At 36.7% G+C, this 26,505-nt stretch overlaps 1 protein-coding gene across 4 annotated transcripts in view; it reads left to right on the top strand.

The window, feature by feature from the left end:
- Positions 1-26,505, top strand: part of DBF4 (DBF4 zinc finger) — a 40,404-nt gene that overhangs the window by 12,269 nt on the left and 1,630 nt on the right. For 3 of the 4 annotated variants that reach the window (XM_055307282.1, XM_055307280.1, XM_055307283.1), the window contains exons 5-11: positions 1,213-1,282; positions 1,488-1,564; positions 16,111-16,147; positions 17,637-17,682; positions 20,912-21,040; positions 21,517-21,631; positions 24,745-24,869. In XM_055307282.1, coding sequence (XP_055163257.1) covers positions 1,213-1,282; positions 1,488-1,564; positions 16,111-16,147; positions 17,637-17,682; positions 20,912-21,040; positions 21,517-21,631; positions 24,745-24,869 — 599 coding nt within the window. The remainder of the gene's footprint in view (positions 1-1,212; positions 1,283-1,487; positions 1,565-16,110; positions 16,148-17,636; positions 17,683-20,911; positions 21,041-21,516; positions 21,632-24,744; positions 24,870-26,505) is intronic. The other variant, XM_055307281.1, reaches the window with a different exon arrangement.

Consider the following 26,505-nt stretch of genomic DNA (forward strand, 5'->3'; position numbering starts at 1 on the left):
AGAGTGGCCAAAAACAAGTTGTATTGGAACACGGGGGAGTATCACTGGTCCGTCCAGCTGGTCTTCTGGGGGAGGGGCCTGCTGTGCTGATTTTCAGGTGTTAGCACTTGGGGGAGCTGCTCTGCCCCTGCCTGCTGCAGGGCTCAGCGGGGGTTGTTTACCCCGTCAGGCCCCAGGAGGAACAGTCGCAGTTGCTATGGCAACTCTGGAAGCCTGGATTCAGCCTCCGCAGGAACTACGGGGCTCGGGGCTCTCGGCTCTCCGTCCGCAGGGCCTGGAGGCTCCGGGGCGGGGCCGCTGATCTGCTCAGCTCGGGGCAGGAGCGTCCTTGCTGTCCTGGGCCCTCCCGGCCTCTGCCTGTCCCGGGGGAGGCCGGATCCTGGGCTGTGTCCCGGCGCCCTGTGCTCCGGGGCCTGCGCTGGTGGATTCGCGCTCCCGCCCCGCAGCCCCCTCCGCGGAGCCGCCGCCCGAGCCCTTCCGAGCTGCTCCGGTCCCGCCGTGCGCGCTGCAGCCCTTAGGGAGCTCGGCGCAGCTCTCCCGGGGCGCAGGTGTCTGTTAGTGTCCCAGGGAGCCCGAGGGCATCCCTGCCCTCCTGGGTCCTGCTCCAACTCCCTGCGAGCCCCTTTCCGCCCGCCCGGGAAGGTTGGTGCAGCTCCTGCTCCTCCGGGACGGGGCTCTCCTGTCCTGGGGACACTCGCCCCTGCCTCAGCCCGGCTCCTCGCGGGGCCCCTCCCCCTCGGAGGCCTTTTGTTCCTTTATTTCTTTTTCCCCGTCTTCCTACCTTGATAGAAGCGCGGACTCTTCTCACTGTAGCATTCCAGCTGGTCTCTCTTTACATCTCAGGCCGAATTCGTAGATTTTCAGGATGGTTTGAAGGTTATCTAGGTAATTTGGTGGGGACAGGTGACTCGGGGACCCTGCTCTTCCGCCATCTTGCCCCTCCCTCGGCATCTTTCATTTTTAAATGAAATGTCTTAAAATTGTATGGATACAGTTAATGTTAATTGTCAAGTATATGGGAATATATTAAACAGGATTAACTTAGAAATTCCAAAAGAAAAACCATATATGGATTGCTATTGTAACTATATAGAGTCTATTCTGAATACTTGCCTCAGTGACATTAACCTTCAAATAATTTTTAAAATTTAACTCATTTAAATCAGTAATTTTCTAGGAAAACTGTTAAACCTTTTTTTTTTTATTTTACAGGATTTTATTCCTTCAAATAGTATATTATCGAATGCTTTATCATGGGGAGTAAAAATTCTTCATATTGATGGTAAGAATTTTATCAGTTTTTGATAGTATTTGTTAAAAGTATTAATTTGTGCTCCTGGTTCCTGGTTTTACACAAGGAGAATTCTGATAGCAAGAGATACCTAAAGTGGTAATTTTTTCACCTAACTCTAGTATTAAGAAAATAGCAGTGTTTAATTCCAGAGGAAAAATGCTAATCTTTAACCTTTTTTTTTTTTTTAATGAAGACATTAGATACTACATTGAACAGAAGAAAAAAGAACTATATTTACTTAAGAAATCAAGCACTTCTATAAAAGATGTGGTATGTTATTTTTCTTGATTTTTAAACTAATTAAAGTGATCAAGGCTGTTTTGTTTCTTATCAAGTAGAAAATAATTACTGCCAGAATATCTTAAGGGTAAGCCTTTGTACTGTGTTCATGTTTCTGTTATTTAACTCACAAGGTAAAAAATTGTTCCTGGGAGGATGGCATAGATTTATTTATTTTTTCTTTGATTGCTATTGCTTTTTGCCAGATACTTTTTTCATTCTGAAGGAATAATTAGATTAAATCTTGAGAAGCTTCTAGTATGTATAATATGCTTCTTTCAATTGCCCCAGACAGCGTTATAACAAAATCTTGCTACACATGCACACTATGACTTTCTGGCCTAACCTCAAAACGTTTGCTAAGTAAGTGTTAGACTTAATGTTGCTATATCTTGTCTCTTCCTTTGCAAACATTAGCTTCCTTCTTAAAGCCTCTACAGAGAATCGAGGCTCTCCGTTCTTTAAATGCAATAAAATCTCTGTTAATCTATATCCTTCCCTAATTACTGTCCAATATTTGTATCATCTTGACTTCCCACATCTCCACTTTTATGCTTCCCATTCACTCTTGAACCTATGAGGTAGAAAGCTACTGACTGATTTGCCAAATGGAGTTGAATTGTTTTTAAAACCAGTCATTTTGGTTGTCAGTAGTTGCTCATTTCCTCCTTTGATTTACCTGTTTTCTTCTGCAACTTCTCTCATCTCTTAGTTTTCTCATGGTTTTCATGTCCGTGTATTTTTTTGTGGTCTGCTTTTTCTTCCCTCAATCCTTAAATGACTAAAATCTAAAAAGAAAATTTTATAAGAGTGTATATAAAGACATGTAGCCATAAGTAAATTGGCATGTTTGGGAAATTTTCTATAATATGATACATTTTTGAGTGGGAAAACAATAAGAAATGAAGCAGGAAAAATTAGCAAGTTCATATAGGACCTTGCACACTATATAAACGAGTTACAGTTTATCTGAAAGGGTTTGGAAAATTATTGAGAAATTATTAAATAGGAGAGTAACTTAGTAAAATAGGTAGATGAAAGACCTTCTGGTTGCCAATAAAGCATGTTTGCTGGTAAGACCGACATTTGGACTATCTTTTGAACTCTTTTTTCTTTTTTTTAATTTTTTTTAAATTTTTATTTATTTAGGATAGTCACAGAGAGAGAAAGAGAGAGGGGCAGAGACATAGGCAGATGGAGAAGCAGGCTCCATGCACCGGGAGCCTGACGTGGGATTCGATCCCGGGTCTCCAGGATCGCGCCCTGGGCCAAAGGCAGGCGCCAAACCGCTGCGCCACCCAGGGATCCCTCTTTTGAACTCTTGAGCAATTTTACAATAAGAAACATTTTACATCATGATTACCCCCATATATATGCATGTTATATGCACAGATACTTAAAGTCTTTATGAATTTTATATTTTTAATACACATTTATATAAGATAGGAACAATTTGTAGAAAGCGGCAAATTACTTAGGACTTAAATTTGAACTATTAATACTTTCAGTGTTTTTATTTACAAGTATAAAAAAAAAAACCCAAACCCTCCAAATGTCTATTTCCAAATTTTTATAAAATGTTGGGTGAGTATTCTTTATTTGAAATAAGCTAAATACATATAAACTACCTTTACTGCACTTTGCAGATTTTTTGGATTGTATATAGAAATAAATGTAAACTCACAAGGACATTATGGTTTCTGAATGCACCGGTGTATCATTTCTGTCTGTATGCTGTGTATATAAATGTATATCTGAAACAAGTCTCATGAAATATTGCTGATCCTTAATGTGATTCATGCCAGTATTTCTATATTATTCTGTTGTCATCTTAAAAATACTCTAAATTGATACTAAATCTGCTAATAGGTCACAGTTCATAGTTTTAAAAGTGTTCATGGGAGCACCTGGGTGGCTCAGTAGGTTGAGCGTCAGACTCTTGATTTTAGCTCAGGTCATGATCCCAGGGTTGTGGGATGGAGCCCCAGGTCAGACTCCGCACTTAGCAGGGAGTCCCCTTGAGAGTCATTCTCTCCCACTCTTTCTGTACCCCTCCCCCTGCTTACTCTCAAATACTTTTTTTTTTTTTTTTTTTAGTGTTCAGGGTGACTGCTAGGTGGCTCAGTTTAGGCATCTGACTCTTGGTTTCAGCTCAGATCACAATCTCAGGGTTATAAGATTAAGCCCCATGCATGTCCAGGGTCTGCTTGAGATATTTCGCCCTCCCTCCCCTCTCTTCCCTTCTGCTCCTCCCCCTACTTGCACACTCTCACTCTAAAAAAAAAATCTTAAAAAGGGAAAGTATTCAGGCATATTTTGGTTTTGCACATGCAATTGTCAATATTCAACAGATCTCAGTCCTGTTAGGTGTTTGGCACTAGGAATATTTGCCCTCATGAGATAAAAATTAAAGTGTGATAAATAGCCGTGAAACAGATCTTACTTTTCTCTTAAACAAGAAAGGATGAGAATACCAAATATCTGTAATCCAGAATGTATAACTGGTGAATTTGATTCTAATGCTTCAAAATTTTTCTGTATGTAAGAATGTTTCTGGAAATTTTCTGGTTAAGTACTAAAAAACTCTTCAATAAAGATGGATTTGTTAGTCTTGAATGGCCATATATACATCTTCACACTAATACATACAAATTTTAAGGCATTAATTGTATTTAATACTCTAGTTAGCATGTATCTTTAAAAAATGTTGAATGAATGTATTTTGCTAAACTAAAGTGCTTGGATTTTTTTTTCTTTTCTGGTTTTACCTGAAATTTTGAGGATTTTTTGCATATATATACATGAGGAATGTTGGTCTTTTACTTTTTCATGTCTTTGGTTTTAGGGTCAGGGTAATGCTGCTCTCATAAAATGCTGGAACATATTTCCACTTACATTTTCTAGAAAAGTTTTTGTGGTCGGTTTTATTTCTTAAATGTTTGATAGAATTGATAGAAGGTTATCTGGTCCTGGAATTTTTTTTTGTTGGAAAATTCTCAACTATGAATTCAATTTTTTTATTAGATAAAAGAAATTCAGGTTATTTTTTTATTGAGTGTACTTTGGTAGTTTGTTTTTCAAGGAATTCGTACTTGTCTAAGCTGTCAAATTGATGGCAAAAGTATTTGTAATATTCCCTTATTAAGCTTTTAATGTTTGTCTTTCATTCCTGAAATCATTATTATTTTTCTTTTTCCTCTTTCATCATTTGGGATAGAGTTTTTATCACTTTAATTTTTTTTATCTACCTATCTATATATTTATATATATAGATTATATATAGAGAGATTTATATCTGTATATATGTACACACTCTTTCATAGCCCCTGTAGGTTCATAGCAAAATTGAGTAGAAGATAAGGATATTCCCATATACCCCTTACCTCTCAGTATACACACAGCCTTCCCCACGGTCAACATCCTATACCACGATGGTGCATTTGTTGTAAATTGATATATCTTTATTGACAGGTCATCATCACTTAAAGTCCATAGTGTACATTAGGGTTCACTCTTTGTGTTGTACATTGTATAGGTTCACATAAATGAACAGTGACATGTCTGCCATCATAGTATCCTCCAGAATAGTTCCCATAAAATTGTTCCATGCTGCATTTATTTATCTCTTCTTCCCTCATTTACTCCTAACAACTGTTTATCCTTTTTTCCATAACTTGGCCTTTTCCTTCAATGTCATTTTTTTTTTTGGAGTCCTAGAATATACAGTCTTTTCAGGTTGTGTTCTTGAGTTAGTGTTAGGCGTTTAAAGTTTCTCCATGTCTTTTTTTATGACTTGATAGCTCCTTTGTTGTTATGGTTAATTACTGAATGATTCCATTGTCTGGATTTGCCACAGTTCATTCACCTTCTGAAAGACATCTTGGTTGCTTCCAAGCTTTGACATTATGAGAATTATGTATATAAACATCCATGTGTAGGTTTTTGTGTGGATATTAGTTTTCAACATATTTGGATAAATACCAAGGAGCATGATTGCTGGATTATATAGTAAGAATATGTTTAATTTGGTAAGAAGCTGCCAAACTGTCTTTCAAAATGGCTGTACCATTTTGCATTTCCACTGGCAATGAACGGGCTCTTACTGATTTCTGTTTTAATTGTTCTCGTCAGAACATATATTTTGTGTGATTTCAATTCTTTTAAGTTTGTCACGATTTGTATTGTTGTCCAGAATACAGTCCGTACTTTTTTTTAAATGTATTTATTTGAGAGAGAGAGAGTAAGTACATGTGTGGTGGAGGGAGAGTGGAAAAGGACCGAGGGGGAGAGAAAGGGAGCAAATCTCAAGCAGACTCTGCACTGAATGTAGAATGTAGAGCTCAACACGGGGCTCGATCTCACATCCCAAAGATCATGAACTGAGTCAAAACCAAGAGTTAGATGCTTTACCCCCACTGAACCATCCCGGTGCCCCCAGAATATAGTCTGTTTTTTTTTTTTTTTTTAAGTTTTTTTTTTTAATTATTTATTCATGATAGTCATACAGAGAGAGAGGGAGAAGCAGGCTCCATGCACTGCGAGCCCGACGTGGGATTCGATCCCGGGTCTCCAGGATCGCGCCCTGGGCCAAAGGCAGGCGCCAAACTGCTGCGCCACCCAGGGATCCCTAGTCTGTTTTAATGCAAGTTCCATGTGCACTTAAAAATGTATATACAAGGTTAATGGGCGGAATGTTCTATAGATGTCTAATAGGTCAGATTGTATAGCTTTTTTGTTTGCATACTGATGTTCTGTCTTATTCTAGCCATTACAGAAAGAGAGGGGAGTATTAAGTTGCCAAATAAATTGTGGGTTTGTGTATTTTTCCATCTAGCTCATCATAGTTTTTGATTCGTGCATTCTGAGCCTTCTTAGATGTGCACATGTTTAATATTCCTATGTCTTCTTGGTGAATTGACCTTGTTAATATATAATGTATCTCTGTTCTAAAGATTCTGAAGATACACTATAACCATGCCACCTTCCTTTTGATTAGTGTTTGTATGGTTTGTCTTTTTTTTCCTTCTACATTTAACATGCCTATGTATTTTTTTTTAAAGTGGGTTTCTTTTTTTTTTTTTTTAAGATTTTATTTATTCATGAGGGACACAAAGGCAGAGAAAAAGGCAGGATGTAGGCAGAGGAAGGAGAAGCAGGCCCCATGCAAGGAGCCCGATGCAGGACTCGATCCTGGGACTCCAGGGTCATACTCTGAACTGAAGGCCAGACGCTCAACCACTGAACCACCCAGTCATTCCCTAAAGTGGGTTTCTTATAGATAGTTGGAAGTTGTCTTTTTAATAATTATTTATTATTTTTATTAGCAATCTCTATATTTTAATTGGTATGTTTTAATTCATACTTAATAATTATTAATGTCATTTAATTTAGGCCTGCAAATATACGAATATTTTTCTTTTGGTGTTCTTTGCAATTTATTCCTCTGCTGCTTTTCAGATTGTTTGAAGATTTATTTTTTGGCTTTTTGGCCATATCCATTTTTAATTTTTTGTTTTATTTTAGTGGTTGCTTAGGTTAAACTATACCTGTGTAACTTCTCACAGTCTATTTAGAATTATATTTTACTCCCTTCAAATAAAATGTAGAAGCCTTAAAACTTTTTGAGCCCTTTTATCCTCCCCTACCAGTCCTTATGGTATAGTTATTTTTGTTAAATTTGCATTTATTGAAAAACCCACTAGGCAGTGTCATATCCTTTTTTGCTCAAAAAAGTCATGTAGAGGGGATCCCTGGGTGGCGCAGCGGTTTGGCGCCTGCCTTTGGCCCAGGGCACGATCCTGGAGACCCGGGATCGAATCCCACATCGGGTTCCCGGTGCATGGAGCCTGCTTGTCCCTCTGCCTGTGTCTCTGCCTCTCTCTCTCTCTCTCTCTCTCTCTCTCTCTCTGTGACTATCATAAATAAAAAAAGAAAAAAATTTTTAAAAAAAGTCATGTAGAAGAGAATGTGAGAATATCTTTATTTTGCCTTTATTCCTGCAAGATCTTTTCACTGGATAAAAAATTCTGAATAAAAAATTATTTAGGTCAGTACTCTACAGGTGTTCTATAGCTATATTCTGACTTCCATGATTTTGATGAAAAATCTACAGTCCTTCAGTTTTTTTTTTATATATAATGATCATTTTTCTCTATGTACTTAGATTTTTTTTTTTTTTAAGATTTTATTCATTCATGAGAGAGAGAGAGAGAGAGAGGCAGAGGGAGGAGCAGGCTCCATGCAGGGAGCCCGATGTGGGACTCGATCCTGGGTCCCCAGGATCTTGCCCTGGCCTGAAGGCAGTGCTAAACCGCTGAGCCACCCGGTTGTCCTGTACTTAGATATTTTTAATTTATCTTCGGTTTTCAACAGTTAGCTTGTGATATGCCTAGGCACGGTTTACTTAGAGATGATTCTGTTTGTGGATCCCTAAGTTTCTTAAATCTGTAAATTTATATTTGGAATGTTTAGGCTATTTCATTAAAATTATTTTTCTTCACTGTCCTGTTTTTTCTGTTTCTATATTTCCAGTAACAGTAAATTTAGATTTTTTAAAATTATTAATTATAGTTAGAATACAAGGTACTTATTGGGTCCTTGAGACTCTCTTTATTTTTTTATCCATTATTTTCTCTTTTCTTCTAATTAAAGATTTCTAATGTTCATCAGTCTTCCAGTTCACTGACACTTCACTTTGTCATCTACGTTGTGTTTTTAAGCCCATCCAGTTAATTCTGTACTTCAAATCATGTATTTTTCACTTCTACAATTTCCTTTTATGTGTGTTTGTGTGTGTGTGTGTGTGTGAACAAGTATACATATATGTGGTTTTTCTGTTGATAACTTAAATCTTTCCATCATTTTAAGGACGTTTACCTTTAGAGTCTTTTTCTGATAATTTTTACGTCAAAATTGTCATCCAGGGATCCCTGGGTGGCGCAGCGGTTTGGCGCCTGCATTTGGCCCAGGGCGTGGTCCTGGAGACCCGGGATCGAGTCCCACATCGGGCTTCCGGTGCATGGAGCCTGCTTCTCCCTCTGCCTGTGTCTCTGCCTCTCTCTCTCTCTCTCTCTGTGACTATCATAAATAAATAAAAATTTAAAAAAAAATTAAAAAGGGGATCCCTGGGTGGCGCAGCGGTTTGGCGCCTGCCTTTGGCCCAGGGCACGATCCTGGAGACCCGGGATCGAATCCCACGTCGGGCTCCCGGTGCATGGAGCCTGCTTCTCCCTCTGCCTGTGTCTCTGCCTCTCTCTCTCCTCTCTGTGTATTCTCATGAATAAATAAATAAAATCTTTAAAAAAAAAAAAAATTTAAAAAAAAATTGTCATCCAATGATCTTTTTCCCTTGGGGTTGGTATCCAATTATCTTTTCCCTCAAGAATTGATGTTTTTACTGGTTCTTAATAATGTCAAATAATTCTTGAATTATGTTGACTATTGTAAGTAGACTTCAGAGCTATTACAGTACTCTGGAAGATAATGATTTTGTTGCTGTCATGATTGGTGTGAGAGTGTGTGTGATTGTTTTAGCAAACAGTCACTGAGTTCAAACTGTTACTACTTCTCAATTTCTGTACATGGCAGTTCCAGTCTCAGTTTTGGGTTTCAAAGATTTGTATGCTGCTGTTTGTTCTGTACATGCATTCTGTACATTATAGGTTAGTCTAAGACTTGGGCAGTGGTTTTAAATCTTAGTTTTATTTTCAAAGCCTTGAAGTTAAGACTGGCACTTGTGTGGGTTTATATAGGGAGTTAGGGATCCCCTTCTCCAGCTTGGTACTTTCTGCAATTTCTGCTTCACTCTTCAGCCCACAGTGACTCTTTTCTTAGTTCCTCTGTTCAGAAAGTCAGGGTTCTCAATTTTAGCTGCCAAAGGCACCTGCAGTTTCATAATTCTACCCTTCAGGGTAGAACTGTAAAGAAAAGAAAGATAATAATAGTCCATGGATTCCCTTCATATTCTTTGGACTACAGGAACCTCTTTCTTATTTATTTCTAGCCAGAAATAGTGATTTATATAGGAGTTTTAGCCATTGACTCCACTAATTGCTGCCAACTCTGTGATTAGAGGTTCATCCTTCAGGCAACATTGTAAGAAAAAGAAGATAAATGTACCCCCTAAAGAGGCCTCTCAAGTTTGACTTCCTTCTACAATATGCCTGCTTTTGTTTACTTTTTAGTCCTCATGTAGTTGCTTAGTGTATTTTGTCCAGAGTTTTAGTTGTAATCAGTGGGATTGATTGGCCATATTGGACATACTCCCCCTTGACAGGAATTGACATACTGTAATAAATGTTTAAATAATTCCTTTGTTCAGTCCATCGCAAAAATTTACTGAGTAAGGGTATAAAAATAACTTATGACTATTTTTAGATTTTTCACTAACTGTACCTTTCCCTCATTGGTTGATTTCTTGCTGTAAAGACAAAAACAATTATAGCTAAAATGCAAGGTATTTGTTGGATGTATTGTAAAAGTGAACTTGTATTATGTTCATTGTTTTCTTTGGTTGAGTTGATTTTTATTTTTTATATTTTCTACATTTTTTAATTTAAATTCAATTTACCAACATAAAGGATAACACCCAGTGCTCATCCCATCAAGTGCCCTCCTCATTGCCCGTCCCCCAGGCACCCCATCCCCCCACCGACCTCCCCTCCTGCAATTCTTTGTATCCTAGAGTTAGGAGTCTTTCATGGTTTGTGTCCCTCTCTAATTTTTCCCACTCAGTTCCACGCCTTTCCCTTATAATCCCTTTCACTATTTCTTACATTCCGTACATGAATGAAACCTTATAATGTTTGTCCTCCGATTGACTTGCTTAACTCAGCATAATACCCTCCAATACTATCCATGTTGAAACAAATGGTGGGTATTCGCCTTTTCTAATGGCTGAGTAATCATCCATTGTATATATAGACCACATCTTCTTTATCCATTCATCTTTCGATGGACACCGAGGCTCCTTACACAGTTTGGCTATTGTGGACATTGCTTCTAGAAACATCGGGGTGCAGGTGTCCCGGTGTTTCATTGCATCTGTATCTTAGGGGGAAAACCCCAACAGTGCAATTGCTGGGTCATAGGGCAGGTCTATTTTTAACTCTTTGAGGAAACTCCATACAGTTTTCCAGAGTGGCTGCATCAGTTTACATTTCCACCAACAGTGCAATAGGGTTCCCCTTTCTCCACATCCTCTCCAACATTTGTTGTTTCCTGTCTTGTTAATTTTCCCCATTCTCACTGGTGTGAGGTGGTATCTCATTGTGGTTTTGATTTATATTCCCTGATGGCAAGTGATGGGGAGCATTTTCTCATGTGCTTGTTGGCCATGTGTATGTCTTCTTTGGAGAAATTTCTGTTCACGGGGATCCCTGGGTTGCTCAGTGGTTTGGTGCCTGCCTTTGGCCCAGGGCGTGATCCCGGAGTCCCGGGATCGAGTCCCGTGTCGGGCTCCCGGCATGGAGCCTGTTTCTCCCTCCTCCTGTGTCTCTGCCTCTTTCTCTCTCTGTGTCTATCATAAATAAAAATAAATAAATAAATCTTTAAAATAAAAAGAAATGTCTGTTCACGTCATCTGCCCATTTAACTGGATTATTTGATTTTTTGGGTGTTGAGTTTAATAAGTTCTTTATCTCCATTCTGTAGGTTGTCATTTAGTTTTGTTGATTGTTTTTTTTTTTTTTTTTAAATCTTTTTTTTAATTTTTATTTGTTTATGATAGTTACAGAGAGAGAGAGAGAGGCAGAGACACAGGCAGAGGGAGAAGCAGGCTCCGTGCACCGGAAGCCCGATGTGGGATTCGATCCCGGGTCTCCAGGATCGCGCCCTGGGCCAAAGGCAGGCGCCAAACCGCTGCGCCACCCAGGGATCCCTTGTTGATTGTTTCTTTTGCTGTGCAGAAGCTTTTTATTTTGGTTAAGTCCCAGTGGTTCATTTTTGCTTTTGTTTCCCTTGCCTTCATAGATGTATCTTGCAAGAAGTTGCTGTGGCCAAGTTCAAAAAGGGTGTTGCCTGTGTTCTCCTCTAGGATTTTGATGGATTCTTGTCTCACATTTAGATCTTTCATCCATTTTGTGTATGGTGTAAGAGAATGGTCTAGTTCATTCTTCTGCACTTGGCTGTCCGAAATTTTCGCAGCACCATTTATTGAAGAGACTGTCCTTTTTTCAGTGGATAGTCTTTCCTGCTTTGTCAAATATTAGTTGACCATAATATTGAGAGCCCATTTCTGGGTTCTCTATTCTGTTCCATCGATCTATGTGTCTATTTTTGTGCAAGTATTATACTGTCTTGATGATTACCGCTTTGTAATACAGTTTTTTTTTTTTTTAAGATTTTATTTATTTATTCATGAGAGTCACAGAAATAGTGAGAGAGAGAGGCAGAGACACAGGCAGAGGGAGAAACAGGCTCCATGCAGGGAGCACGATGCGGGACTCGATCCCGAGACTCCAGGATCACGCCCTGGGCCAAAGGCAGGCGCTAAACCACTGAGCCATCCAGGGATCCCCTGTAATACAGCTTTAAATTCAACATTTTGATGCTCCAGGCATTAGTTTTCATTTTCGATATTCCCCTGGCTATTCGGGGTCTTTTCTGATTCCATACAAATCTTCAGTTTACTTGTTCCAACTCTGTGAAGAAAGTCCATAGTATTTTGATAGGGATTGTATTGAATGTGTAAATTGCCTTGGGTAGCATAGACATCTACACAATATTTATTCTTCCAATCCATGAGCGTGGAATGTTTTTCCATCTCTTTGTGTTTTCCTCAATTGCTTTCACAAGTGTTCTGTAGTTTTTAGGGTATAGATCCTATACCTCTTTGGTTAGGTTTATTCCTAGGTATCTTATGCTTTTTGGTGCAATTATAAATGGGATTGACTCCTTAATTTCTCTTTCTTCAGTCTCATTGTTAGTGTATAGGAATGCCATTGATTTCTGGGCATTGATTTTGTATCCTGCCACACTGCCAGATTGCTGTATGAGTTCTAGCAATCTTGGGGTGGAGGCTTTTGGATTTTCTATGTAGAGTATCATGTCATCGGTGAAGAGGGAGAGTTTGACTTCTTCTTTGCCCATTTGAATGCCTTTAATGTCTTTTTGTTGTCTGATTGCTGAGGCTAGGACTATGGTGAATAACAGTGGTGAGAGTGGACATCCCTGTCTTGTTCCTGATCTTAGGGGAAAGGCTCCCAGTGCTTCCCCATTGGGAATGATATTTGCTGTGGGCTTCTCGTAGATGGGTTTTAAGATGCTGAGGAATGTTCCCTCTATCCCTACCCTCTGAAGAGTTTTGATCAGGAATGGATGCTGTATTTTGTCAGATGCTTTCTCTGCTTCTATTGAGAGGATTGTATGATTCTGTTTTTTCTTTTATTGATATGATCCATCGGGTTGATTGTTTTACGAATGTTGAACCACCCTTGCATCAGGGATAAATCCCACTTGGTCATGGTGAATAATCCTCTTAATGTACTGTTGGATCCTGTTGGCTAGTATCTTGTTGAGAATTTTTGCATCCACGTTCCTCAGGGATATTGATCTATAATTCTCCTTTTTCGATGGGGTCTTTGGTTTTGGAATCAAAGTAATGCTGGCCTCATAAAACAAGTTTGGAAGTATTCCCTCCCTTTCTATCTTTCGAAACAGCTTTAGTAGAATAGGTATTATTTTTTTAAATGTTTGATAGAATTCCCTTGGAAAGTCATCTGGCCCTGGACTTTTGTGTCTTGGGAGGTTTTTGATGACTGCTTCAATATCCTCACTGGTTATTGGCCTGTTCAGGTTTTCTATTTCTTCCTGTTCCAGTTTTGGTAATTTGTGGGTTTCCACAAATTTTATTATTTTGAGTCTTTTTTCTTTTTAATAAGTCTGGTTGGTGTTTATCTCTCTTATTAATTCTTTCAGAGAACCAGCTTCTGGTTTTGTTTATCTGTTCTGCAGTTCTTCTGGTCTCTATTTCATTGAGTTCTGCTCTGATTTTTATTATCTCTTTTCTTCTGCTTGGTTTAAGCTTTGTTGTTCTTTCTCCAATTCCTTTAAGTGCTAGGTTAGCTTGTGTATTTGAGTTTTTTCCAGTTTTTTGAGGGAGGCTTGTATTGCAATGTATTCCCTCTTAGGACTCCTTTTGCTGCCAAAGATTTTGAACGGTTGTATCTTCCATTTTCTTTAGTTTCCACGAATCTTTTTAATTCTTCTCTGAGTTCCTGGTTGACCCATTCATTTTTTAAGTAGGACGCTCTTTAACCTCCATGTGTTTGAGTTTCTTCCAAATTTCTTCTTGTGATTGAGTTCTAGTTTCAAAGCATTATGGTCTGAAAATATGCAGGGGACAATCCCAATCTTTTGGTATTGGTTGAGGCCTGATTTGTAACCCAGTATGTGGTCTATTCTGGAGAAAGTTGCATGTGTACTTGAGAAGAATGTGTATTCAGTTGAGTTCAGATGGAAAGTTCTGTATGTATCTGAAATATATTTGGTCAAGTGTATCATTCAAGGCCCTTGTTTCTTTGGTGATGTCCTGCTTAGAATATCTGTCATTTGCTGAGAGTGCCGTCTTGAAGTCTCCTACTATTTGTGTATTATTGAGTATCTCTCTATTTTGGTTGTTAATTGATATATTTGGCAGCTCCCACATTAGGAGTATAAATATTCATAATTGTTAGGTCTTCTTGTTGGATAGACCCTTTAAGTATGATATAGTGTACTTCTTCATCTCTTATGACAGTATTTGGTATAAATTCTAATTGATCTGATATGAGGATTGCTACCCCAGCTTTTTTGGGGGGGACCATTTGAATTGTAAATGGGTCTCCACACCTTCATTTTCAGGCTGGAGGTAATCCCTAAAATTTGTAGACAAGTAAATGGGTCTTTTTTATCTAGTCTGATTCCCTGTGTCTTTTGATGGGATCATTTAGCCCATTCACGTTCAGAGTAACTACTGAAAGATACGAATTTAGTGTCATCGTATTATCTATAGTCTCTGTTTTTGTGGATTGTTTCTTTGGGCTCTCTTTCTTGTACAGGGTCCCCCTTAATATTTCTACAGAGCTAGTTTGGTGGTCACATATTTCAGTTTCTGCCTATCTTGGAAGCTCTTTATATGTCCTTCTCTTCTGAATGACAGCCTTGTTGGATAGGGTATTTCTTGGCTGCATGTTTTTCTCATTTAGTACCCTGTATATATCATGCCAGCCCTTTCTAGCCTGCCAGGTCTCTGTGGAGAGGTCTGCTGTTAATCTGGTATTTCTCCCCATGTAAGTTAAGAATCTCTTGTCTCGAGCTGTTTTAAGAATTTTTCTCTTTATCTTTGAAATTTGCAAGTTTGACTATTAAATGTCGAGGTGTTGAATGATTTTTATTGATTTTTAGGGGGTCCTCTATCACTTGGATCTGAATGCCTGTTTCCTTCCACAGATTAGGGACATTCTCACCTATGATTTGTTCAAATATATGTTGTGGTCCTCCCTCTCTCTCAACGTCTTCTGGAATCTCTATTAGACATACATTCTTCCTTCTCAAGCTATCATTTATTTCCCTAAGCCTTTCCTCATGAGCTCTTGTTTTTCTCTTTTTTCCTCAGCTTCCTTCTTACCCATCAGCTTGTCTTTGATGTCACTCCCTTTCTTCCACCTCATTGACCCTAGCAGTTAGAACATCCAGTTTGGATTGCATCTCAGTGAAACTGTTTTTAATTTCGGCCTGATTAGATCTCAGTTCTGCAGTAAAAAAAGTCTCCAGAGTCTTTATGCTTTTTTCCAGAGCCACCATTAACTTTATAATTGTACTTCTGAATTGAATTTCTGACATGGTATTTAAATCCACATTCTGTAACTGTGGCAGAGAATACTGATTCTGGTTCTTTTGTAGTGAATAATTCCTTCTAGTCATTTTGTCCAGTGCAGACTGGCTGAATGAGCAAGCTGAGTCAAAACTATCAACCACGACCTTGTTAGAAGCAAATACTTTCTCTCTGTAGCATTCCAGCTGTCCTCTCTTTACATATGAGGTCCAATTCATAGGTGTCCAGGATGTTCTGAAAGTTATCTAGGTAAGTTTGTGGGACCAGATGAGTTGAAGACCCCTAATCTTCCACCATCTTGCCAGTCCCCCTTGGTTGAGTTGATTTTTATTATTATTATTTTTTAATGATTTTATTTATTTATTCATGAGAGAGACAGAGAGAGGGGCAGAGACACAGGCAGAGGGAGAAGCAGGCTCCTCACAGGGAGCCCGATGTGGAACTCGGTCCCTGAACTGGGATCACGCCCTGAGCCAAAGGCAGATGCTCAATTGCTGAGCCACCCTGGCGTCCTGGTTGAGTTGATTTTTAAAAGCAAGTTTTTCTTTTTTTCCCCCACAGAACTGTAGTAATCACCTTTTTAAAATATAGTTCTTCACCTTTTTTTTTTATACAGTTCTTTTCTTATATGATTATCTTCTGGATAAAAATGAGCAGTTGGAGTTGAATCTTTCATTGTACTTTCAAACCCAGTCTGTTCACTTTTTTTTTTTTCTTTTTTTAGGGGAAAAGAGTAGGTATTGGCACACAGAAAGCAAGAAGTAAGTATTTTGATATCTTTACCTGTATTTGATTTGCTTTTAGAAAATAAAACAAATCTTTAAAAAATCCTCTAAAGTAACATGTTAACAACCCTTCAAGGAATGTGTTTAGTAGGCCTTAGCTTTTTTTTAAGACTGTGGACCTCTGTGGCACGCTGGTGAAGCTTACAGACCCCATTACAGAAAAAATTTTTTAAAATCATTTTAAAAATTATTAGATTACTGAAAAAGTCAGGAAGTGAAATAAAGTCAAAATATTTTTAATTTTTAATGATGCTATACTTGATTTTTTTTAAACATTTAAAACAAGTTTTAGCAGTGATTCTAATTGCTAGTCTTAATTTTGAAGTGGTGAGCACAAATGATGCTTTGAGATATCTTTAATAACTAAGATGATATGAAAGTATTTCTTTCATTTGGTTTTAGAATTACAGGCACTGCTAATATCCCTGTGATCCTGTTGCTTTTATGCATAACTAGAGGAAGCATTAAATTTTAGGGATCAGTGGAAATAGAAGTTGGATTCTTTTCCTGTTTTAGCTCATGATTCTCCTGAATTCTATTCATAGATTTTGGGGGGAATCCCTTCATTTTAAGAATCTAAGAGTATAGATGGAATTTCTTTGACTTTGGAAATGAACTGATACTTTAAAATACCAAACCTGAGACTTAGAACTGCGAATTGAAATGAAATAGATAAGGCATAAAGATAGTCCTTGACTTAAGATGGTATGCCTTAAAATTTTTCTTTTTTTTCCTTAAAATTTTTCAACTTTACAATGGCGCAAAAGCAATACACATTCAGTAGAAACTGTACTTTGAATTTTGAATGTTGATCTTCTTTGGGGTATGTACTATGCCATTGGATAATCTCATGATGCTGGGCATTGGCAATGAACTGCAACTCATTCAGTGACGTGGTCAAAGGGCAAACAATATTTTTCACTTTTCATATAGTATTCAACAAATTACATCTCATATTCAACATTTTTTTATATAATTTTTTTAAGATTTTATTTATTTATTAATGAGAGACACAGGGAGAGAGCGCGCAGCAGAGACACAGGCAGAGGGAGAAGCAGGCTCCATGCAGGGAGTCTGACGTGGGACTCAATCCTGGGTCTCCAGGATCAGGCCCTGGGCTGAAGGCGGCACTAAACCGCTGAGCCACCTGGGCTGCCCTCAACATTTTTTTTTTAATAAAGTGGGTTTATGTTCATTGATTTTGCCCAACTATAGGCTAGTATAAATATTCTGAGCATTTTTTAAGTTAGGCTACGGCTAAGCTATGATGTTTGATAGGTGTATTAAATGCATTTGGAACTTAGGATGTTTTCAACTTAAAAGGGGTTTGTCGAAGTGTAACCCTAATTGTAAATTAAGGAAAAAATCTGTACATGGTTTAATGAGATTTTCTTTAGCCAGAGTTTTTTTTTTTTAATTTCCTGCATTTGTACATATCTAATAATATGTTTTTTATGTTCTCAAGCAGGTAGACTCAAAAAACCTTTTGTAAAGGTAGAAGATACGTGTCAGTAAGTATCTGAGTTCAGTCAGTAATATATATAAATGTAATATTAAAAGAGAAAATTAAAAAAAAATTTAAGCTATCTCCTCTAATACTGTTAGGTCTCTTTATGTTACATTTATATTATACTTAATATACAGGTGGCATAAGTTGCAGAAAATAGCATAACTACTTTTTGCTCAAAAATTAAGAATTTTTAGCTGTTTCAGTATGCTATAGATGATAATTCCTTGAAATATCTAGAGCAGTCATGTGACCAGCTCATTTCAAATAACCATTCACTAGGTAAATATAATACAATATGATTTAGAACTACTAAAAGATTGCTTCTACTTTTTGAAAAATATTAGGTACTATTTGAAAGTAACATCTAATTTAGTAGCTTTCCTGAACTTATTCTCAAGTTTTATAGGGTAATCTTAATGAGGACCTGTATCTACAGGTGAATTAATTTTGCATGGGAGATTTTGGTAACTTTTTCTTGACATTTTAGTTACTACTTTAGACATGTGTGATTAATTCTTTTGGGTACTCACTGAAGTGACAGAGATGTGTTGAATGCTGCTTTATACAAAATGTATTACTATGAAAAAAAAAATGCAGTTCAAAAGTAGGCACCAGTACATGGAAAGACCTCTCATCATCTTGGGTTGGAAGACTTCATATTGCAAAGATGTCAGTCCTGCTTAAAGCAGTCTACAGATTCAGAATAATTTCTATCAAAATCCCAATGACGTTTTTGCAGAAAGAGAAAAATCCATTCTAAAATTCATACCAAATCATCCAAAGTAATCTTGAGAGGAAAAACAAAGTTGAAGATCTAAACTTTCCTGATTTGAGAATTTACTAAAAGCTATAGTAATCACAACAGCCTTGTTAATGATGTAAAAACAAATGTGTAGACCAAAAGAAAAGAAAGAGCTAAGAAATCTTTACATGTGGGTCAAATGACTGTTGATAAGGATGTAAAGATCATTCAGTGGGGAAAGGACAGTCTTCAGCAAATGGTATTGGAAAAACTACACATCCACATGCAGAATAAAATTGGACCATTAATTTATAACATGAAATTAACTCAAAATAGATCAAAGACCTAAAAGTTTAAAACTCTTGGAAGAAAATAGGGGAAAAGCTTTATGACATTGAATTTTGCAGTGATTTCTTGGATATGATGTGAAAAGCACAGCAACAAAGTTATAAATTTGTGTACACAACAGAGTGAAATGGGATGGAACCATGGAATGGGAAAAGATATTTGTAAATCATATATCTAACAAAATAAAATATGCGGGGGAACTTAGATGATGGAATGGGAGGACCTAAGCTTACGGCTTCTCTTGTGTACAACTGGTTAACACAGCCCTTGCATCCAAATAAATCAGAGAATGATCTGAAAGCTGGCAGAACAAACTTCACAACTATGTAGAGAAGAAGCTACATCTGAGACATTAGGAAGGGCAGAGATGGTGATTAGGAGCTGCCTGCAAGAGGGAGGAAGCTGTAGGCCGTGGCTCTGAGAGGTCAAATAACTAGGGAGCCTTTTAGAGGAAGATGAATCCCCATAGTGTCTGGCGTTGAAAACCAGAGGGGTGAAATTCCTGACTTTGTATAACCAGTGGAGCCTGGGATCCTAGAGCTTTAAAAGTCAGCTGACTCAGCACTGGGTAAGCTAGGAGGGCAAGTGATAGCTGGATCCCTACTCTTAAAGAGACAGCAGCCTGTGGAGAGGCAACGTAGAATTTACAGCTGGCATAATACCTGAGGCAAACAGGCACACTGAGTGATTTAGAGAATTGTTAAAATACTATATTCTACACCTGAAACTAGTAAGACTGTGTTAACTATACTGGAACTCAAATAAAAACCTAATGTATTTAAAGATGAAATATGAACAAGTCATTAACAGAAAATCAATCAAATTATCAGTTTTTTGTGTTTTAAGATTTATTTAAGAGAAAGCATGCTTGCACTCCTGAGTATAGGGAAAAGCAGAGGGAGAGAATATCAGTCAAACTCCCTGCTGCCCACCTTGGTGCTCTGTCTCAAGGTGCATGAGATCATGACCTGAGCTGAAACCAAGATTCCGACCCTTAACTGACTGAGGCACTCGGTGCCCCTCAAATTATCAGATTTAAAAAATGGGCAAAGGACTTTACATTCCTTTAAGATTAACAAATTGCCAAGAAACACATTAAAGACGTTCAACATCACTAATCATCAGAGAAATACAAGTGAAAACCACAATGAGATATCCATTGCCTCGCACCCATTAGGAGGCTGTTATTAAAAAAAAAAAAAAACCTTTAGAATAATAGGTATTGACAAGGAAGTGGATGGTTTAGAACCCTTGTGCACTGTCGATGGGATTATAAAATAGTGTAACCACTACGGAAAACAGTATGGATATTCTTCATAAAATTGGAACTGTGATGTGATCTAGCAGTTTCACCTCTGGTTATATATCCAAGGAAATTGAAAGCAGGGTCTCTGAAAAGGTACTTGCACATGCCTATTGGTAGCAGCACTATTTATGGAAGCCGAGTGGCAGAAATGATCCAATATGTCCATCAACAGATAAATGGATTATGTGATATATACATAAGATGGAATCTTATTCAACCTTAAAAAGGCATGAAATTCTGACACATGCTCTACAACGTGGATAAACCTTGAGGATATTATGCTGAGTGAAATAAAAGGAAAAATATTGCATGGTTCCACTTGAAGTACTTAAGAGTAGTCAGACTCATAAAATGGAATGATGATTGTCCGGGGTTGGCAGAGAAGGGAGAATGGGGAGTTACTGTTTAATAGGTATGGAGTTTTTGAAAGATGAAAAAGGTTCTGGATATGGATGATGTTAATGGTTGGAAAACACTGAATGTACTTAAAGCAGCTGAACTATAGTCCTAAAAAAGGATAATATAGTGGCACCTGGCTGGCTCAGTTGGTAGGGCATGTGATTCTTGATTTCAGAGGTCAAGCCCCCTTTTGGGCATAAAGATTACCTTAAAAAAAGAAAAAGGTTAAGATAAATTTTATGGGTTATTTTACCATAATTAAATAAAAATTTGTGTTTTAAAAAAAGAATAGATTTAGGAATTGGGAAGGGAAACGTGATTTCTATTATATATTTCAGATTCCAGATAAATTCCATGATTTTGAAATACAAGATTTCAGTTGTATTTTTTTTTATCATAAAGAATTTCATGTACTTGTCTTGTTTTTTTTTTTAGACTTTATAGGCCATTTTATCTTCAGCTGACCAATATGCCTCTTATAAATTACTCTATTCAGAAGCCCTCCAGTCCATTTGATGTAGATAAGCCATCTAGCATCCAAAAGCAAACTCAGGTTAAACTAAGGTTGGTTTAACCCTCAAGTAATTTTTTTTTCTTTTTAAGCCAACATTTAAAATAATTCATGTAATGCCATGATGGGATATATGTGTGTGTGTGTGTGTGTGTGTATTTGTGATTACTCTTAAGGTTTTTCCCCCTGTATATTTTTAACGCCCCTTTGTTGGATTAAAAGTCTAAATCTCTTTTAAGTATGTCACATTTAGACATGTTAGATCAGTAGATTAAGGTTGAACTGTGGCTTGCAAATATTTACAAGTAATTAAAATGCATTACTCTTCCTAAGTGATCTGAAATACTCTAGAATATGCACTACGTTTTTTAGTTTGCTTCTCAATTTCTTAAAAAGAAATATATTTAAAAGTGTTTGTTGATATAAACATCTGTGTAGATTATGGCATGTTTGATACGTGAGGATTGTACATTCTGTAAATTACTTTTAATGTTCAGCACTTAATTATTTCATCATATATTTCTATTAGAATCCAAACGGATGGCAATAAAGGTGGTGGAATCCCAGTTCAACTCCAATTGAAAGAGAAGAAAAAAAAAGGATATTGTGAATGTTGCTTGCAGAAATATGAAGATCTTGAAACTGTAAATGTGATTTTGTATTTGGGGTTGATATTTCTAAAACTATGAATATTTACAATCTAAATTTTAGCTTATTTTTCTTACTGTGGTTTACAACTTGATAATGACTAAATAGCATGTATTTCTTTTTTGTAGTATTATCTTAAATTTTAGAAACCCAAAGTGGGAAAATGTATATTGAAAAGTAATTTTTATTCAAATGTTTATTAAGTACCTGTGTTGTACCAATCACTACTCTGGAATACGCAGTATTGAACAAAAGAAACCAGTTCTCTACCTTTGTGAAAATTACATTCTATGGCAGGGAAGGAGAGATAGCTAACCGCATGGTAAGAAAATAATTAGGTATATATAGAGAGAGTATCAGAGGTATTCAGTGAGAAACTTATCAAGCAGGAATAGGGCTATAGGTATTGATTTAGACAAGGAATAGCTAACTGATCAAGTGATGTTTGAGTAGAAACCTAGGAAGTGAGGGAATAAGATTTGTGGATATTGAAATGAGCAATATAAAAAGTGCTAAATTAAACTGATGGATGGGATTAAAGAAACCATTAAACTAATGGTGATGACCTGGCGGAAGTGTTGAGACTTGGTCGGATTGTGAATATAATCTAAAGGTGGGGCAAAGAGGTTTTGCCAAGTGGATTCAATGTTGGGAGTGAGTAGAAGATGCTTTAGGCCAGAGCAATTAAAAAATAGGTTAATGATTTACTAACGGAAGGATGAGAAGAAAGTAGAGATTATTCTTTGAAGTAGCATAAAGAGAATATTTGGAAGGCGATTTGGGATGAAGATACACTTTGAAGATGCGAACTATTTGTAGTTTGTCAAGTGAAATAAAAAAAGAGCTTTGGGTCCATGCTGCCCAGGTTTGTATTCTGGTATCCTGTTTGTGTGACCTTGGACAGTGGCAGGCTCTGCTTATTAAATTTTAGTTGTTACTATTTAAGTTCATTCTAGTAGGTAGGTGTAGTAGGTAAGTAGCACTAAAACGTGCTTGATTTGGAAGAAGATGGTGGGGAAGTTAAGGAGAATATTTATAAATATCTGGGAGATAACCTATCTCTTTTCAGACTCTAAATTGAAGTTTTATTTTTTAATAACTCAAAATATATTTGTGTTTTGTTTTCATAATAAAATATGATTAAGATGATTTTTTAAAGATTTTATTTATTCATGCATGAGAGACACAGAGAGAGAGGCAGAGACATAGGCAAAGAGAGAAGCAGGCTCCGTGCAGGGAGCCCAATGTGGGACTCAATCCCAAGGCAGACACACTCAACCACTGAGCTACCCATGCATCCCATTTTAAGATTGTTTTCAATCAGAAGCTAATTCTATTTCAAATATTTCCCTTCCAAAAATCATTTTGAAATTTAAATTATAGGTTAGTCCCTAAATCTTCCTTTGCTGTTATTACAATAGAATAATTTACAAGGATTTTTTTTTTTTTAAGATTTTATTTATTTATTCATGAGAGACACAGAGAGGCAGAGACATAGGCAGAGGAAGAAGCAGGACTTAATGCAGGACTTGATCCCAGGACCCTGGGATCACAACCTGAGCCAAAGGCAGACACTCAACCAGAGCCACCCAGGTGCCCCAGGGATGTTTTCCTTAATATCACTTTATAATCTTAATTTAATGCTCAGAAAACATTGGGACAAAAAATTAAAAACCTTGGTCACTGATTGACACAAGGGAGGAAACTTAGTAGTAGATGTTTAGATTGATATTTTAAAATCATTTTTTATTAGTTTTTATGTATATTTCCTTAGTCACTGAGAATAAAATACTCTTGTTTTTTTGAATCTTAGATTTCACAGTGCTTCATTTCCACCTGCATCAGGGCATTCATTTAACAAATTTGATTACTGGCAATTAAGCAACAACAAACAGGCAAACATATTCCCCTTAGATATCTTATGGTTTAACAGAGAAGGTAGATCTAAAACAATGCACTTGCAAGTAGGATAGTGATAGTGTCACAAAAGTAAAGTGTACAGTACAGTAGTAATAATGAGAGTACTTAAGGTTGGATGACGGGCATAGAAAGCTCAATTAAGAAAAGTAATATTTAAATCAGGACTAAAAAAGGATGAATGATAAGAGGTAGGGTTGAGAATAGGGGGCAGCTTCACAAAAGCTGGAGATTTCTCCCAAGAACAGGAATAAATGGATTGTGAACTTAAAAAGTTAATGTTTCTTTTTAAATTTTAATCCTTTCTCATCTGTTTAGCATTACTGGCCATAGATAATTTGTATGTGGTAAATTTTTCAGGTAATAATCCAGAATACTATTTTTTTTTTGTGATCACTGGAGAATTTAGTTTTTGGAAATACAATCAGATCATCAAAAGTTACATGAAGCTGAAGTAACAGAAATGATCATCTTGGTACAGCTTTCTAAGTGGTGTACAGCCTTTTAGATTCAATTCCTTGATCAGCTGAAAGAAAAAAAATTAGCCTGAAGCCTCTATACCTCTTTAGGGGGAGCTTTATTTCCTTGGAGTTTTATCCCAGTGCACTGAGCTTGTTTACTTTTGTTCTTCACCATTCTTAAGACTGAGAATAATTATCAACTATATTTCAGTTTTAAAAAAACGGAAGGCTGAGAATAACTTCTATATCCTCTGTTATAAGCATTGGGTAGTTGAGATTGTTTACTTGCTCGTTCTCATATATTTTCCTCAAATTTTTTTTTATACTTAACAACATTCATTGTACTTCATTTGTTTTTGTAAACTGCCTTCTGGATTCTTGTTATGTTAAAGTATAATATTTATTTAATATTTTATAAGCCCTACTATATTTAGGGGTAATTGTATAAGGATAAAATAAAGGGGAAGAATTTCTCAATATTAGCACACTGTAAATTTTAAATGTTACTGTTGTATTTGTCCGTCTTTATCTTCATTTTCTGATGTAGTTTATTCATTGGCAATTCCATTTAAACCACAAATTTACTTAACATTCTTTGAAGTTCCAGTAAGGGACATTTCTTTAGAGTAGTTATTAGAAATCTAGTTTTAGGAGCATGAAAATATTAGAAAACTTGAACAAAAAGAAATCTATTGGCTTTAATATATGACTTATATGCTTTTTTGTTTCAGCATCTTCTAAGTGAACAACACAGAAACTTTGCACAGAGTAGTCACTATCAAGTTGTTGATGATATTGTATCTAAGTTAATTTTTGACTTTGTGGAATATGAAAGGGACATGCCTAAAAAGAAAAGGTAATTTATCAACCTAAGTTTTAAATTGTACTGGCATATTAAACAATTTCATTAAACTAAAAATAATCCAAAGTTTTCTGTTCTTAAGAAGAAGAATAATAAATTTTCAGAATGTAAAGAACTGATTACTTCTTTTCTCTCCATTCCCACCACCCCTTCTCCACTACCAAAAGTGCTTTTTTTAGATTAAGGTTTTCATCTTAGAGTCTAAAAAACCAGACAGTAAATATTTTAGTTTTTGAACCATAACATCTTTCTTTCAACTACTTAGCTTTTTGTCATTGTACAACGAAAGCAGCTTCAGACAATGTGTAAATGAAGAGATATGGCTGTGTTCCAATAAAACTTCAGATTTGGTCCATATCTTATTTAGTTTATTAGCTTCTGGTTTAGGACCATAAAGTTTACCCACTACGTGAACTAAAAAAACTAGAATTTTTAGTTAATCTTAAGGAGTTTAAATAAACTTCCTCTACTTAACCTCTAGTAGGTCTTCTTTATACTTTCACTGAATACATTTTACTTAAGTTCTACTTGCCGATAATACTTAACTAATGGTTCTGACAGGGCTTTTAAGTGTGAATATAGTGCTGTTCATTGATAGTTTACTGCACATTGACTAAATGATCCTGGTTAGATTGTCCCTATAAATCCAAAATTTAAAAAAAATTATTTTAAATGCTAAAATTGATGATAACTCATTAGGTTATTCAGTCCTTATATCTGTTTTTATTTATTTTTTTAATATTATTTATTTATTCATGAGAGACACAGAGAGAGATACAGAGGCAGAGACACAGGCAGAGGGAGAAGCAGGCTCTGTGCAGGGAGCCTGACGTGGGATTCGATCCCGGGTCTCCAGGATCGTGCCCGGGGCGGAAGGCAGGCACCAAACCACTGAGCCACCCGGGCTGCCCCATTATATCTGTTTTTAGACTAATCTTAAGGCATAAGGAAGATTAGAAAATAGGATACCAAGGTACAGCCTTTGAAAATTAACTGGGAAGTCTTGACTTATATCTCAGTAGAACAGTTTCTAAACTTCATATTTCTGTAGCATTCAGAATGGTTTTTCGTGGGTGACTTAAATAATACGATATTTGGAGAGGAGGCATATTTTCAACTATTAAAACTATATCGGCTACTGTAAGAATATAAAATGCCCTAAAAATTTAATCTGCAAAATTCTGAACTAGTACTTGGATATAAGCTGGTTTTTCCTTAATTATATTATCTGCACAATTTTTATCTGTGTACAAGTCACCTAAACATCTTTAGACATTAAACACCTAAAGCAGTATTGGACTAGTATTTTCAATTTTTAATACTCCCATTTGTTCAAGAGGAATCTTAAGTGAAAGTATAAACAAATATAAAAGGGTCCATGCTGGTTTTGAAGAGGCAGACTGAATTCTGTATTTCTGTAGTGTTATCTGTGATATGTATAACATAAAAACATCGGTAGTGAGCTGGTAATATATAATTTAGGACTGTGTAATACAAACTAGCATACCAAGAATATTAAGAGACTCCATGAAGAAGAGGTTTTCAGGTCAAATACAAATGTGAAATTTCAGGATTACTATTTTTGTCATTTATAGAGTGTCTTGGTGTCTTTACACCAAGTTCCTGGCTT

This window comes from Nyctereutes procyonoides, unplaced genomic scaffold (genome assembly GCF_905146905.1).
Source record: "Nyctereutes procyonoides isolate TBG_1078 unplaced genomic scaffold, NYPRO_anot_genome, whole genome shotgun sequence".
Taxonomy (NCBI): Eukaryota; Metazoa; Chordata; class Mammalia; order Carnivora; family Canidae; genus Nyctereutes; species Nyctereutes procyonoides.